At 31.6% G+C, this 17,793-nt stretch overlaps 1 protein-coding gene across 1 annotated transcript in view; it reads left to right on the top strand.

Annotated features, from left to right (window-relative positions):
• Positions 1-474: 474 nt before the first annotated feature.
• Positions 475-17,793, top strand: part of LOC148284813 (aquaporin AQPcic-like) — a 75,290-nt gene continuing 57,971 nt past the window's right edge. The window contains exon 1 of the mRNA XM_088234672.1: positions 475-687. Within this exon, the coding sequence (XP_088090798.1) occupies positions 672-687 (16 nt within the window). The 5' untranslated portion in view covers positions 475-671. The remainder of the gene's footprint in view (positions 688-17,793) is intronic.

Genomic DNA, 17,793 nt, shown 5'->3' with positions numbered 1-17,793 from the left:
ACCAGTTCAAAAAAAACTAAGAAAACAATTTTGAATAACATTTAAAAAAAATATATATATATATATATGCATTATTATTTAAAACTAATACTTTGGTAAATAGTATATATTTATGAATAAAAATATATAATGATGTAAAAAAATTATGAAGAGAAATATTTTGTACTTTTAAATTAATTCAAGAAAAGAAATGAAAAAAGAAAAAAAAACACTAACAAAGAAGTTTATATTGTGGGTTTATTTACATTTTATTTATATTGTATATGTATATAAAGTGTCTAATAAAATATGTACTTTTTGTATTATATGTTTTATTAATAATAACAAAATTTAAAAAATTAGCAAGTTGTTGTTAATGCTAATCAAAATTAATAACGCGACGCTAATGCGAATTCTTTACTACCGAAGCAAGATTTTATACCATGCCTCACCATATGTTGATAGTAAATATTCAATAACTCGATACCGTCCGGCAAAGTACCACCGCCGCATGCCGCATGCCGCGTGTCTATAAAAAGAAAGGCAGCGTTTTGTGTTCTGTCAGTACTGTCAGTGGGAGCCGGCGTACTGAGTACGCATTGCGCACGGTACGCATCACGGTATCAATTGATACGAAAATCGTTCGCCGGTGACATTTCCGAAGGTTCAAACTCCATATTGAAGCGAACGGAATGGCCAAAAACAGAAGTGAGTTAATGATATTATAATATTATAAATGTCACGTTTAGTAATATATATTATATTACTAAACGTGACATTTTTTTTAATACTTATATTTATGATTACAAAACATAAATCTAACACAACACCAATAACGTATACAACTTAATATACAATACAAATTTCTAAACAGGACAAGATTCATGTAATGAAAATATGTATTTATATGTTATTTTTTTGGGTTTTGTTATTGTTTTACGAGTGTGGTGTGGAATGTGTTATATATGAGAAGTTAACATTTATCTTAAAAAATATTTTTATTTTGTCCAAATTTTTGTAGACAAGAACTGGATTCAACTCCACGGGGAGCTGTTTTTTTTTTTTTTTTTTAAAAAGAAATATTTGCGTTCTTATGATTTACCCAAATATTTCATTTTGAGGGCCATTTTCAACGAGTTGTAAATAACTCACCATTAGAAAATGGAATCGAGTTGGGGTAGAGTGGGATTCGAACCACAGACCTTTGGTCCGTGAGTCCGAGACACTAGCCACAGGACCACAACCCGATTTGTTAATATTAACATATTGCAACAGAGATGAAGCAGATTTTAGAGAAGGTAATTTAGAAGAAAATTTTCAGGTGTTGCCGGTATGTGGTGAAATAATTCAATTACACAAACCTTACCCCCATAAATAAATGTTTCAGCTCTTTGACTTCACAGACAGCAACAGATGAAAGAATTGAAGGGATATAGATGTTCGAATTCGGGCAGAATGGTGAATGTTACACAGTGTGTAAAGTGGCCACTTAAACCAGCCAATGACAGGTCATAAGCTCTGTAGATGCCTAGACTTCTATATTACCTTTTCTAAAATGTTCTTCATCTCTGTTGCAAAGTGTTAATTTATTTTCGACTTTATTTATCAATAAAATTCAGGCGCCGTGGCGCAGTTGGTAATATAGCGAACTGTGAAACTAGCGTCGCCAGTTGCAAGAAAGAAATCCAAGAAAGATTTTTCCTCAATTGGTCTGGGGGTTGTGGTGTATTTTTCAAAACTTCTTTCCATATCCCCTCTTTTCCACCTGCTGAAAAGCCTCTTAAAGAGGCTTAGCGGGTTATTCCTTTGGAAAAAATCAAATATATTTAAACATACTACAACAGAGATGAAGAACATTTTTGAGAACGTTTTGTAGAAGTCTAGGCATCTACAAGACTAATGACCAGTCATTAGCTTGTTTAAGTAGCCACTTTATCCACTGTGTAACAACCACCATTCGGCCCGAATTTGAACATCTACTTTCCTTCGACTCTTCTATCTATTGACGTTTGTGAAGTTAGAGAGCTGAAACCTTTATTGTTGCGGGTGAGATTCATTTGATTGAATTATTTCACCGACCTACATACTAGACAACGCGTGAAAATATTTTCCAATTGTTAAACTTCTTCAACCAGGTGGAAGAGATAGAAGAGTCGAAGGAATGTAGATGTTCAAATATAGGCAGAATGGTGAATGTTACACTGTGTGTAAAGTGGGCACTTAAACTAGCCAATGACATATCATAAGCCTTGTAGATGCCTAAACTTATATTTTACCTTCTTGAAAATGTTCTTCATCTCTTTTGTAATACGTTAATATAAACAGCTCCCTAGGGAGTTGAATCCAGTCTTTTGCTACAAAAATTTCAACAAACTGAAAATATTGTTGATAATACATATACGTTTTTTTTTCTAAACGTGTTTAATTACAGAATACTTAATTAGTCATTCAAATACACACATTTTCGTAAATAAATATCGATTTTAATTTATAGTCGAAGATAACTCTATTAACTTTTGATTGTAAATGCCCCTATATGTGTTTGGAATGTGGTGTGTATTTTATGTGTGTTAAATGAGTAGTGTTTTTTTTTTATTATATTAAAAATATTACTTATGTCAATGACAGAAGGTTTGTTTATCAATCCATTAGTAATTTTAGAAGGAGCGTAGTTATGTGAATTATTATATTGCTTATTTTTCAGTTGAGCGACATGCGAATATGTTTATTTAATTATTTTACAATTTAATATGTTCGACTTTAAGGGATTGTTTAACTTATTACGTAATTCAAACAGCAAAAAAAATTGAATACCATTGCGAATGGTAAGCTAATAAGTAAAAATCAGAAAGCTGCTAAACTGCCATGTACAAAAAATAATAGGTTAACACTATCTCAGAACTGTATTCAGCAAGTGAATTGCCCTATCAATGAGTGAATTCTGACTTGCATCCGTACGGCTTCTTGCGTGAATTATAACTTAGAAATAGCTTTTGTTGAGATCTATTTTATTAAATTATCTGTATCCGGGCGGTTGAAGAATTTAGGTTGTGGAGTTTTCGACTCGATGGCTGCTCTAAGGTAAAAAAATCTGAGCAAGAAATTCGAGCGGAAATCAAGTCCGCGTCATTGTGTAGTAGTTGTAGCGTTCGTCTACCATTTTAGAGTTCCTGGATTTAATTACTGGCAGGGTGGACGTAAAATATTGATTTTTGAGTTTATTAAACTCTTTGAAGCACATTGGTATAACAAACGAATGACAAATGTAATGTATTTGTTTGATGCTAGAACCGTGGTAAATATTAATTCATCATCATCATTCCCTTACCGCACCGCATGGTGCATAGGGCACTGCAATGGTACACCAATAGCACCGTGTCTCGATCATATCATTTTAAAATAATCAAAAATATGTACTGCTTTTTTTTTCTCGAATATATTTTTTATCCCTTTTTTCTTTTCTTGGCTCCTCTTTCACTCTCCTTCCAAACTCATTATCCGTTCCCACATTCGTCGACATTTAATATGTATGACATAATGTACTTTTTATTTTTTTTTATTAATGTCAATATGTGCAAGCCTTACCTCCCAATAAAAAAATACAACCGTTATTTTTAATTGAAAAGGTTTTTTTATTTTTTATTTTAACGTGTGTATTTATCTTTTGATATATATTTATGTTTTTAGTACAAAACTTTGACCAATCTCTTCTTTTGATTGGCTGGAAGATATAGTCTCCCAAAGTACTTATTCTTTGTACTTGAAGTTTTAAATACATACAAATGTTTTTGTTACATAAAAGCAAGATGACCAATCTTACGCTTCAGGTCCAGTTCAGGGACTATGAAATATTCTAGTTTAAAAACACCCTTTTTAATAAAATATTTCATATCAACGATGTTGGGAATCGAACCCGAGACCTCTCGAGGCCGACAATATGAGTTGGCGGCCTCCGTGTTGTAATGGTTGAGACACTTGACTTACGCACGGAATGTTCCGGGTTTGATTCCCGATGTGAACACAAAAATTGAATGTGATTTTTATCTTGGTAGTTCTACGTTGTAATTCACCACTGTAATTAGGCCTTCTGGCCTGTTGTGGTGAAAAAAATACAACATTGATAATACAATAAAGACATTGCAATTTTGCTAACATAAGCTTACAATTGAACATAGCTGTGCGGAAAGCAGCCAGCCACAGAAAAGTTCAACTGAGATAATGTCACTTTTATGAAAAGAGTGAATAAGAAAATCTACACAATAGTTGGAATGTTTTGGACTTTGAGAAATGATAAACAATGAATACGTATTTTTTTTAATATTACAAACAAGAATCTAATTATGTGTTTTACCTGATTTATTGATTTTTAAAGTTCCGTCAGGTTTTTCTAGCATTGTGGGTGTTTTCTGCAAATTGAGAAATGCCGTTTTTGTGATCGATCAGAACTCACTGTTTTTAGCAGAACATAGAATTGATCTTTCTGCACCCGATAACACCAATGTCTTATTTTCCCGAAATTTTGGACTGGCTGCTTTCTACATAAGTATGTTCATATTCTGATTCGTTTGAAGGGTTGTCTACTTCTTTACTAGCATGGTGGAAGTCGAATTAATACTACCTGGAAAAGCGTTTTCCATCATTGCATTGTTTTTTTTAAATACATCTTTTACACTCAATAATCGAAGAAATAATAGTATTTTTTTAATAAAATAAAAAGCTGTGCCTCAAATAGTTGAACTTAATATTTCACAGTCCGTGGTTAATTGAAGCGTAGGGCTGATCAGCTTACCTTCGTGTAACAGATGATCGAAATACGCCGCGTTTGGTTTACCAATGCAGTGGCCCATGCACCACTGGGTGTGGATAGGGGAATGATGATAAAGTTTTTTATTCGTTTTTATTTGTGACACAAATTATGAAACATATTTTAATTAAAATAATATATCATACAATATCACATATCGACTTGCGTTTGCATCTATTACAAAGGTCAACAAGTGCATACATTATATTTTGTTTATTTAATTGAAAACATACTTTAATATATTACACATAATTATTTTGCATATCGCGAGATGTTAATAATTAATAAGTGCTGAAAATTGATTATCACATTTTTATAAATAACTCATATAGCGCCTTTTTGAATTTTGCTTTACTGATTTATTTATTTTGAATTTAGTTACATTTTATGTAATTATATTTAGGCTATTATTTTGGATTTTTAAGCTGTGCCCTATAAACACGGAAAAAAATTAATAACAACAATAACAAACCAATACGCCGTTTCCACGTAGGTGTAGGCAGACAGGATAGAACGACACATTAATATGTTTTTGGATACATTCCTCGCTTCCTCCACATTCATATATTTTCTCATGTAGGTACGTACGCCGATTATTCCTTCTCTTGATATGCCCATCTTCAAGTATTTGTTGGATTTGATCATGTCATGTCTTTCACAGTCTTCCTCGTTTTCTGCATCCATCAACATTAGTATCGTAGATGCTTTTAGCCGATCTCTCATTATCCATTCACTCTACATGTCCAAAGCAACGCGGCACCCCTTTCTTAATTTTGTCGGTAGGTACTAAGTAATGCTTGTCTCAGTCTTACATGGAATACGGATCTCGACATTTGTGGCACCTATCATACAGATTTATACCACACATTCACCTAAAAGATCGCATTTCAAATTATAATGAATAATAAAATATTGCAGTATGTAATAATTAAGAACCACAATAAATGATTATGCATTTATTCTATCGATATTGATTATAATTTGACAATATTTTGAGTTTGTCAAAATTTTTGTAGACAAGGACTGGATTCAACTCCCTGGGGAGCTGTTTATATTAGATTTATACTATATTGAATAGAAGGATTATAGATGTTCAAATATAGGCAGAATGGTGAATGTTACACAGTGAGTAAAGTGGCTACTTAAACCAGCCATTGACAGGTCATAAGCCCTGTAGATGCCTAGACTTCTGTATTACCTTTTCTTAAATGTTCTTCATCTCTGTTGTAATATGTTGATTATAATTTGGCTTAAAATTGAAGTAAAACTTATTAGAAAATCCGTTTTTTTTGGCGTAATTACTTTTCGGGAGTAGCCATCCAGGCAATAACACTAGCCCACAATTCGGGTTATATTTCACACACAGAACTGTATTTTCTAAAACTATATTTTTATTTTGTGTTTTTGCTCTCGAAATAGTGCAAACATCAACTCTTTCGGATGCTGTAATTATGTAAAAATATCAAAATTTGATAAAAACAAGTTTAAAATGTAGTTATTTGGCATTTTTAGAGTTTTATTGATTGTCCCTGAAGCTTTAATTTCAAAGTTACCATGTTAAACACCACTAAAATTCCTTTTTTTTTTAAACTTGTGAAAACCATTAATTACATCTATTTAAACTATTTATTTCTCTTCCCGGTGATGTGTAGCTAGTACACATTGCGTCTAATAACTTTAATATCTCTATATATTCATATATCGGTTAAAATCTTTTTGTATTAAATAATTAATGCGTATTGAGAACAGAAAAAGCATTTTATCAAAATTTGGAGATTAATTACCCAAACAATAGAGTGTACCAATTTGTCGCATATTGCGGAGTATAAAATAAGGGAGTACCAAATATATAATTATCTCACACACTTTTTACGGGAGCGAGAGATAAAATTTCATGCGTCACACACGCGAACAGCAAAGTTGCCAGTATTTCTACCGGGCGCCAGTTAGTAGCTCTCCGAGTTTTGTTAGGGGCGGTCCTTTTGCCCGCGCTGCGAGCGTGCGCATGTTTTTATCATGTTTTTACCAATTAGATGTATACTTTTATCATTTTCGACTTCAACTATAAAAAATTGAACCAATTGCCCATAAATATTTCATTTACCCCGATTTAAAATATCTCATTTTTTGCATGTGTACTGACTACACAGCAACGTTACGTTGCTGTGTAGTCAGTACACATGCTAAAGGAAAAAATTGTTTCATGCGTATGTATCATGTCCAAAATATATGTAAATAAGGAAGACCGGAAAAGACTTCTGTTGAGTCAAAATTTCAAATGTGTTTTTTTAATATAGGTTTTATCAGCAAAGCGACGATACATACATACGAGTGTATGACATGTCCTTAAGTTTGAATGAGATTTATTTTCTTCATAATGTTTTTTCCAATACCACAATTTTTTTTTCTGCCTTATTTAAAATGGAATTTGGCGACCACCTTCCTTTTAAATGGGAGTCTGATTTTTACACGTGAAAGTTGTCTTTTAGAATTAATAATTTATACACAAATATTACGGTATTGTAAAATATTATTTGCCTATGTGTAAATACACTGGAACCTCGTTTTACACGTTTTTTCACATATTCGAAATATCATGATTTATTTTTTTTAAATAAATATTAATTTAACAATGAAAAAAAGGAATAAAATTATATCAACGATTTTATGAGTTTTTTCAATTTTTTTAAAGACAAGGACTGGATTCAACCCCTTAGGGAACTGTTAATATTAACATATTACAACAGATACGAATAACATTTTACAGAAGGGAATAAAGAAGTCTAGACATCCAAAAGGCTTATGACCTGTCATTGGCTAGTTTAAGTGACCACTTCACACACTGTGTAACATTCACCATTCTACCTTTATTTGAACATCGACATTCTTTCGACCCTTCTATTTCTTCCACTTGGTCCAAGAAGAAGATTAACAATTGAGAAATATTTTCAGGCGTTGCCTAGTATGTAGGTATATGAAATAGTTCAATCAAATGAATATCAGGAATATAAAGGTTTCAGCTCTTTTATTTCACAAACATCAACAGATAGAAGAGTTGACGGAAAGTAGATGTTCGAATATGGGCAGAATGGTGTTTGTTACACAGTGTGTAAAGTGGCCACTTCACCCAGCCAATGACAGGTCATAAGCCTGTGGATGCCTAGACTTCTCTATTCCCTTGTGTAAAATGTTCTTCATGTGTGTTTTAATATGTTAATAAAATTATATAATAGTATTCGTTATCGTAATGCCCTACATCGCTCTTTTTACTTACTTGGCTTTTAATATATGAAAGTGATAGTGAATAATCTTTGTAACTTTGTAAGAATTTTGATGCGTGTTATATTTATGAAAAATATTTTCAAACAACAAATAGCAAACAGTTAATTATTTATAATCCTGAAATAATTTTTAAACAAGGAAACCGAGCCAGCATTGTTTTTTTTAGTATACATTTTATACGGTAATGTATGGAACATATTCCCCGTGTAAAATGAGATTTCAAAGTATTTGCAATTCATATTTAAATTTATTTCAACAGAGAGGGAAAAAATTTTAAGAAGGGAATATGGAAGTCTAGGCATTTACAGGGCTTATGACCTGTCATTGGCTGGTTTAAGTGGCCACTTTACACACTGTGTAACGTTCACCATTCTGCCCATGTTTGAACATCCACTTTTCCTCAACTCTTCTATCTGTTGACTTTTGTGAAGTAAAAGAGCTGAAACCTTTATCACGTGGGTGAGATTCATCCGGCTTGTTTAAACATGGGCACAATGGTGAATGTTACACATTGTGTAAAGTGGCCACTTAAACCAGCCAATGACAGGTCATAAGCCCTGTAAATGCCTAGACTTCCATATTCCCTTCTCAAAAATGTTTTCCCTCTCCGTTGAAATATATTTAAATATGAACAACTCCCTAGAGAGGAAATCCAAGTTATATTTTATTTATTGGCGGGCATACTGTAATAGATAAAATACGTTGATACGAAACAATGTAAAAACTTTAATTAGAACAAAAAACAAATAGCAATAACACGGATGTAAGACAATCAATGGTGGCATAATATAATGTAATACAAATCAGTACGACAGATCTTTTTATTGTTCGAAATAATCAAGATCCTGAAATGTATTCTCCATCATGAGCATTCCAGGGCGTACGCAAAGGCGATTGAAGTCCGTAATGAGGAAATTTAGTGTTACGGAAAATTGGTATTAAACTTTTTTTCTAACTCGTGGTAAAAATTAGAGCATTTAATTGCGCGGCGAAGTATCTCAAAAAAGTACTAAAAAAATAATTTTAATATAAATGAACTGCTTTGAAACATGACAGGTTTAAGTAAACTCGTGTTTTCATATGTTATTTTTTTCTTATTTATCTTACACAAAAATATTATAACTGTCCATTATTTATTATAGGAGCAAAAATTCATTGTCATTTTCTTGTATACCCACGAACAGGCCATGCCTTTGTGGGATTTTTTTGGTCACTATTTTTACTATTAATATGTCTTTCATTCCCATGTAATTATGCTTTATTTTTTTAAAACTATGTTTTTACTTTTATGTTTATTGTAAAAAAACAAATTTTTGTATACGGTGAAGTTCGGTACATTACAGATTTTCTACGATATAGTATTTTTTTTAAATACTCATTACATTTTATTTTTTTTAAGACCGAAATTTAGAAAAAATACCCTCTAAGACTTCAACGTCTGAGCGCGAGCCATTCCCTTTTTTTTATTTTATTATTCTTTAGTTATAGTTTATAAATATAATACGACGCAACAAGCCTATAAGGAAACTAATTTATACAGAGATATATAAGTGTTTGTAGTTCATAAGCAAAAGGAAAAATTGCCGAATTTGTATTGCGGAAAAAAGAAAAACAACAAAAAACTCGCAAATCAAGAATGCGCATACTCACTCATGACTCAAAAATATAAATTGCGAAAAGAAAAACAAGATTAAAGTATGCTGCTGTAACATATACTCATACAATTAATTATAACGTTGTTATGTGCTTTTGGCAACAAATTCGTTTTTTTTTCGTTCAGAAAAATTCACTTGAACTCGCGACGTCGAGTCGCGGGCGGTTTAATTTCGATGTTTCTGTGGGGGTTTTAACATTACAGAACTTGAAAAAATCATAGCAATAATTATATGATATATATATTTTGTTTAATTTGATAGTCTATTAACCCAAAATATCTATTAAAAAAAACACAGAACTTCTTCCTTCGTCCAATAATGACCGAGAAAGTATATTTCATTATTTCTAAGCCAGCGAGTGGAAATACTGAGAGGCCTTTTCCGTAAGATAACAGGAACTTCGAGAATATCTACAGGTTATTTTTTTATGACGAAATTTAGTTTACGTTCTAGACATATAAAAAGGTATTAGGTTAACAAGTTACAACAGGGATGGAGAAAGCCTTAAATAAGGGAATATGGAAGTCTGTGCATTTACAGGGCTTATGACCTGTCATTGGCTGGTTTAAGTGGCCACTTTACACACTGTGTAACATTCACCATTTTGCCTATGGTTTAACATCCATATTTCTTCAATTCTTCCATCTGTTGATTTTAGTTATTTTGGCGGCCGCGGTCTCGATTTGGAACTAACACTGTATTCCTCCACTGTCATACTGGGAAATTAGAAGAAGGTGGTTGAGTTGACCATGTGTATTTGATTGATCACAAACTGACAATACTGCAGTGAGGGGTACAATGAAAGTTTTTAAAGTTTAGTTGTTTTGTTATTTTCGCGTTTGATTGTAAAGAAATATTACATTTTCGCTCAATTAGTTTTTAAAAAAATAAATTGATATTGATATGCGAAACTGAAGAAAGACTCAAGTCTTTATGAACAGTTTCGGGAAAGGGGTGTATGCTTTCATTGTTGATTTTAATGAAGTTAAAGAGCTGAAACCTTTATTATTGTGAAGATATTCATCTGACTGAGATATTTCACATACTAGGCAACGCCTAAAAACAATTTTCCAATTTTTAAACTTCTTCTTGGACCAGTTAGTTTCATTACTATATTTGAGTTTGTCCAAATGTTCGTAGACAAAAGGCTAGTATATAAAGCTTTTCTAAATAATTTATCTCGGAATAAATATATGTACCTTAGAGAATAAAACGCTGTAGTCCACTTATTTCGCGATAAGTATTTTTTAAGGGAATAAAACACAGAGTCCACTTTCGTTGTAAAACTGTTTTTTTATTGTGTGTTGCAACAGAGAGGGAAAACATTTTCAATAAGGGAATATGGAAGTCTAGGCATTTATAGGGCTTATGACCTGTCATTGGCTGGTTTAAGTGGCCACTTTACATACTGTGTAATATTCACCCTTCTGCCTATGTGTAAACTTCCACATTTAGTCTATTGGGTACTCTTCCACCTGCTGACTTATGTGAAGTTAAAGAGCTGAAACCTTTATCATGCGAGTCAGATTCATCCGTCTGAGCCAATTCACCACCTACTAGGCAACGCTTGAAAACAGTTGTCCAATTTTTATACTCCTCTTCTTTTACCAGTTAGTTGATTCAATAATTACAGTCGTTAACGTGGGTACATATTCACTAACCTTTTACAGTTTTTCATGCTGAGCCCGTGTTAGGCCATAATAATTAGCAAAAAAACTATAAAGTAACTTAAAACAAATAGTGATTGAAATTTTACTTTCGAAGAATAATAATTCAAATAGAAAAAATAACAAATGAAAAAATTTTTAAATTTTTGAAAATCAATCTGATTGTGGAATAACTGATTTGGTCAGATATTCATTTTAGGCTAGAGGCCCATTATTGATTTTTACATTTTATTTATATATTTTTTTCCATTTGCATTTGTTTATTTTATATATTGTATAACTTCACATGTTATAAATATAAAAATGTGAATACCCGCTAAGGGGATTTAAAACATTTATAATTTTAAAATATTAACAAAATGTTAATTATAAAATTTAAAAAAAACAAACTTTGCGTGAAATATAATTGTGCTAATTAGTTCCATAAAAAATGCCTCCCAATTCCAGGGCTTATTACCTGCGTAGATATGTACTGTAATTACCAAAAAAAAACATTATTTTACATTGACAGTCTTTTATAGGTTAAATACACCTCATTCGTTTTGAGACGACTTGGATAAACAGCATAATTAAAAATATAAAAGTCCGACGATGCGTTATAGAAATTTACATCAAGAGCATTGTTGCATTTACATATGATTTTTTTTTAATGTGTTTAAACCCTCGTTTTATTTTATTTAAAAAAAATTAATACATGTAATTTAATGGCTGGCTGTGCCTTTCGTTAGATTATTTTTAATAGTCTTTACGTAAAAACATTTAATCTGTACACTCGGGGCCGTCTTTTCTGTAAGGGTACGTGGAGCACAAGCCTAGGACCTCCCGGCTTGATTGGGGCCTCGAAAAATAACGACAAAAAATCATGTTTCTTTTTCTTTTTTAAAAGGGCCCTAAAGTCTGTGTGCCCAATTCCCCCTGCATGACATCAAACAGCTCTGTGTACATCTGTTTGCATTTGAAATTATTTTTTTTATTTTTTTATTCATAAATTTCATAAGAAGTACATGTTTTTGTAAAATTCTAAACATCTACTTTTACACATCTGGTAAATATTATCACTGTAACTCTCCAAAAAAAGAGACTAACTCTTGTGCTTGGAGAGTGACTTACACTGTTTTAGTTGTTTATTAATAAGATTTTATATAATTTTAAATACGAGTACATAAAAAGAAAAATAAAAAGATAGGATATATAAAGAAACAACATAAAACAATAATACATTCATAATAATTAAAAATTAATGTTGTTTTTACACGAGTTCAAAAAATTTATTTAGATTAACTTTAAATTTATTTATTGAAATATTATTTTTTTTAGTTTTTAGTTCATTAGGAAGATTATTATAATTTTTTACACCTTTGAATACAACGCTATTTTGACCATGACTTGTATGGAATTTAGGAATTTTAATTTTATGTTGGTATCTGAATGACTTTGAATTCTCTTATTGAATTCTTTTATTTTTTCTTTTTTATATATTTGTATTATAGAATTTATTTTGTAAAGAGTCTCTACTAATGTGACTCTTAAATATTTTAAATAGACTTTCCGTATTGAATGTTGAGGGTTTCTTTAAAATTACTTTATTAATTAATCTTTGTACTATTTTAAGAGGGTTTAATATATTGCCATATGCACCACCCTATCCTACAATACCATATTGTAACAAAGATTGTACAATTGAGTAATAAGCTATTTTAATAAATTAAATAAACATTTTGTTTTTTCTGTGTTCGGGCGGATAAGAATGCAGTTCTGTGTGTGAAATATAATCAGTATCTTGGACGATGTTTTCGGCTCGAAAGCTGCTTTTAGGTAAAAATCCTGAAAAAGGAAATCAAGTGCGGATAAATCACCCTCTTCGTTAGCTTACTATACTTGAGGTTTCTAATAGTTCTGTTCTGGTAGAGCCGACGTGAAATATTTGTTTTATAGGTGGTTTAAAACTACGATTTCTGTTCTGGCGCCCGAACCCTAAGTCTCATCACCCTTTTTTCATGTAATAGATGAAATATGATGTATCTTGTATATTTATTTATTTACATACATGTAGTTTATTACACATTATTTGAGACATCCGTCCCAACTCTATGGGACTAAAAGTCCTATGTTGAGATAGGACGAGCAATTAGTTGACACAGACATGAGTATATCACCACAAATATAGGATCAGAAACATAAAATTGTCTCATCGCTGATGACACTAAAATTCGCAAACAGATTGACAGCCCTTCCGATTGTTCACTATTACAATCTGACTTATTGTCTTTTAGCACCTGGTGCTCATCCAATAATCTACATCTTAAGTTAAGTAAGTGCAAGATTATGGATTTTTTCGTCTGGAAAATCCAATCATATACGACTACTCACTGAACGATGAAATATTATCATCTGTGTCTAGTATACGTGATATAAATATTATACTTGACACTAAACTTTCTTTTACAATTCATATTGAACATGTTATCAATAAATCCTTAAAACTTCTTGGATTTATTAACAGAAGCACAGCTGACTTCAAAAATATCATTACCCTTAAAACTCTCTTTTGGTCCCAGTTCGACCGCACCTAGAGTATTCCTCTGTTATCTGGTCTCCATATTATGATGTTCAAATCAAGAATATTGAATCAGTTCAACATTGATTTTTGAGAAAGATAGGCTGGAGGTTGGGCTTATCCAGAGACTTATATACGTATAATGAGTTAGAAACTACTTTGAATATATCTTCTCTTCAAGACCGTCGAAATAAATCCGACCTTATAGTCCTATTTAAAATGTTCAACTCATTATTTGATGCGCCTGAACTACTGAGCTCAGTAAAACTAAATATCCCAACTAAAAACCTCACACAAAACTTACTCTTTCATAACGATAACCATAGAACTAACTATGGTTTGCATTCCCCTATGCCCAGAATTCTTACGTCTGCCAACGAACATACCAGTCTTGATTTTTTTTATAACAAGTTGTCTTCTTTCAAACGATCACTGAATCAAATTCAATTATAACCACCTCTCACCCGCTTCCACTTCCACAAAGTCTACTATAAACCAATGAGTCTTTCTACTTTTTTATAATAATTTTCTATGCATAAATGTGTCCATAAAAATTCCCATTGGGCGTATATAAAAAATAATTTTAAAAAACATGTATATGGCACGTCAATAAAAATAATATATTATTTATTTATTTATTTATTCATTCAAAATTACACTAGCTTAAATATTAATAAACTTATTAAGACTTTTTAAGCTATGCCCGTGTCAAGCCACAATAAAAAAGATAGTAAAATTAATTCAATCAAATTATAATGACATAGAATAACAATCTAGAAAAAAAGGTGAATGTGATAAATAATAAAGTTCCAAAGAATAAAATCCAAAAAAGATAAACAGAAATAATTTTTCAAATAAAAATTATACAAATTAAGAATCACACATAATCAAATATACAAAATAACGGTATCATTAAAATCAACAAAATAATAGTAAAATACAGTAGTATTAAAAAAAAACAAAATAAGAGTATCATTGAAATCAACAGAAAAAGAATATATATATATATAAAACATAATTGAAATGATAATTGAGATATGTTTTCTAGAAACTGACTCAATACTATTATAATTATTATGGATAACTTATATAGCGCCATTTTCGAAATAAAATACCTCAAGGGCGCTTTACATAGTGATTCTATTGTTAAATTAATTTAATTGAAGCTTTTAAATTTGTAATTTAATTAAAACAAATGATTTAGAGAACGAGTGGGTTTTAAGTTTTTTCCGAAACATCACTTCACTTTCACAGCCTCGTACCTCTGCTGGGAGAGCATTCCATGCCATAGGGCCTGCGACCGCAAATGCGCGTTCACTAAATTTAGTGCGCTGTTTGCATAGAGGTATGATAACTTTTCCTCTCGCCGTAGACGTAGCTGATCTAAGCGTGAGACGCCTGTCAGCTAGTTCATCTGGAATGCATAGTTCCCTTAGATATTCCGGAGCAGAGTTGTGCAGCGACTTATACATAAGCCAACAGAGTTTGTATTCGACCCTCTGTGGAAAACGTAGCCAGTGTAGTTCCCGAAGTAGTGGAGTGATATGACTGAACTTAGAGATTCCGAAAATAAGTCTCGCTGCGGCATTCAATACAGATTGTAGGCGAGTCATTTTGTTCATTGGTAGACCTGCATAGATACCATTACAATAATCGACTCTAGACACTACAAACGCATTTATTAATTGACAGGTGGCATCAACCGGCAAATTTTTGCGTGTGCATTTAATTTGTCTCAGCTGTAGTAACTATAGTAAGAAATAGGAGCAATAAATCATATGCCAAATAATAGTACGTACTAAATTAAATTATACAAAAATACATAATGAAAAAAACATAAAAATATCAAGAAAAAGCAAATAAAATTAATGAGGAATTATGATGATGTCGATGTTTTGTGAAATCAGTTATATGTATAAACAAGAACCGTTATCTTTTGTAGAGAATGTATATTAAAACAAAAAAGTTATAATTTTAAGTAAACACACAGACAAACTTCGATTAAAAATGTTATTTTATTGATAAGATATAAGAATATCGTTATATGACATAATGATACTTCGTACACAAACTTCTGCAAATCAGTGAATATGAGCATAAAACGAATGGCTATAATCTTTTAATATAATTATCAATTACATTATTGGACAAGTGGATTTTCGTTGACACTATGTAGTAGCCAATACTGTCAAAGTTTTCTTGTTTCTTGTCGTGATAATACTGTAATTGGTAATACTCTCTTGTTGGAATAGTGACAGTTTTTTTTGCATTTTTTGTTCTCCGTAATAATACTCAAATTAATAGTGAAACGCCTAAGGTGGCTCCATACGCTGGCCAATACGTTCGCCAGCACGTTGGCAAATACGTACCAGAGTGCCAGATTTTATGATGGCCCGCCTCGTGGTGTAATAGTCGCGCGTTTGCATGCCATGCAGGAGGTTCCGGGTTCGATTGTCAACATCGTTGAAAAGAAATATTTATTTAAAAAGGTGTTTTTACATCAGAATATTTCATAGTCCCTGGACCGGCGTCTGAGGTGTAAAACTGACCGCCTTGGCTTCACGTAACTAAAACGATCAAGATCCACCATTTGATGCGAAAAAGGGATGATGATTTTATGGATTTTTTAATCAATTTTTGAATTGGAATCATTTGGATATGCCCTCAAGCTATGTTTCATATAACAAAAGAGTTACAAATTTTTGGTTTAGTTTTTAGTTTAACAACAGAAGTGTAGCGGACGGTTTCGACTCGCGCTTTGAATTCTCAATCCTAGTATCTACGGCCCGTTGTATTAATATAAACTGTAGCTAACTTCGTATTTGATAATCATGGAATGTCTATCTGTAAATAAATTATCTGTTAGGGCTCTACTTTAATACAAATTAATGTGTCAGCATGCGTCGCACTCCGAGTATAAACACAAGTTGGCACATGATTACCATACCAGGTTTACTAGTATGGAAGGGCTAGCTGTTCCTAGATATTGCAATAAATATGGCAAAAGGACACTGCAATACAGTATATCTAAAACATTTAACATGTTACCAAACAATATTAAAAATGCTGAGTTAAATACAGGAGTGAGACGTTTACTCAAATTATGGTTATTAGAAAAAAGTTTTTTGTATTAGTGATAGTTTTTAATTTTTCATAATGTAATATGTAATTGTTTTTCAAGTAAAATTATTGTTAATGTAGGTTAAGTGTAAATAATCGATGTAATTTATAAGAACCTGCTGACGAGTTGTATGTATGCAACTCAGCGGGACTTTAATTTAAGACTATTTTGTAAATATTTTTGAAAATTAATTTTATAAAAATATTTTTTTGATGGTTTTCGCCCGTTCGAAAGAAAATTTATGAACGTCGGTTGTAAGACCATCGTACACTTACAAAGCTTGTAATTAAATAAAATGATATATGTAACGTAAAAGCAAACACAATACCTTGGAGAGCAGATTTTTTTTACCATTTTGTTTTACTTTTGGTGCTCATTTTTAAATTCCAATACAAAGGACAAATTACCGCAAATTGGTGAATTACGTATTCCCTTTATTTGTTTTCTCCTTTACGGGAGTAGTTGTATTCTAAATCTTCTCTATCCCCTATAGAATGGTCAATCTGGGGAATTAAATTTTTTGCATGCACCTAAATTTTGCTTAATAATTGGCCACACTGATGTTTAAACGTCAAACAAATACGAACCCGTGAAATTTAATACGAAAACTTTCATTTAAATCATTATTGCAACATTAAGCTTAATTAATTACCAAGCAGTATTCGGTTTTTTTCTTCCATTTTTTAAACAGTTTTCTACATAATTTGACGTTTAATCATCAGTGTGGC

The sequence above is a fragment of the Micrasema longulum genome, unplaced genomic scaffold, assembly GCF_059751315.1.
Source record: "Micrasema longulum isolate JH-2025_06_02 unplaced genomic scaffold, ASM5975131v1 h1tg000087l, whole genome shotgun sequence".
Lineage (NCBI taxonomy): Eukaryota > Metazoa > Arthropoda > Insecta > Trichoptera > Brachycentridae > Micrasema > Micrasema longulum.
Note: the sequence above shows the minus strand (reverse complement) of the source record. Positions and strands in the feature narration are given on the sequence as shown.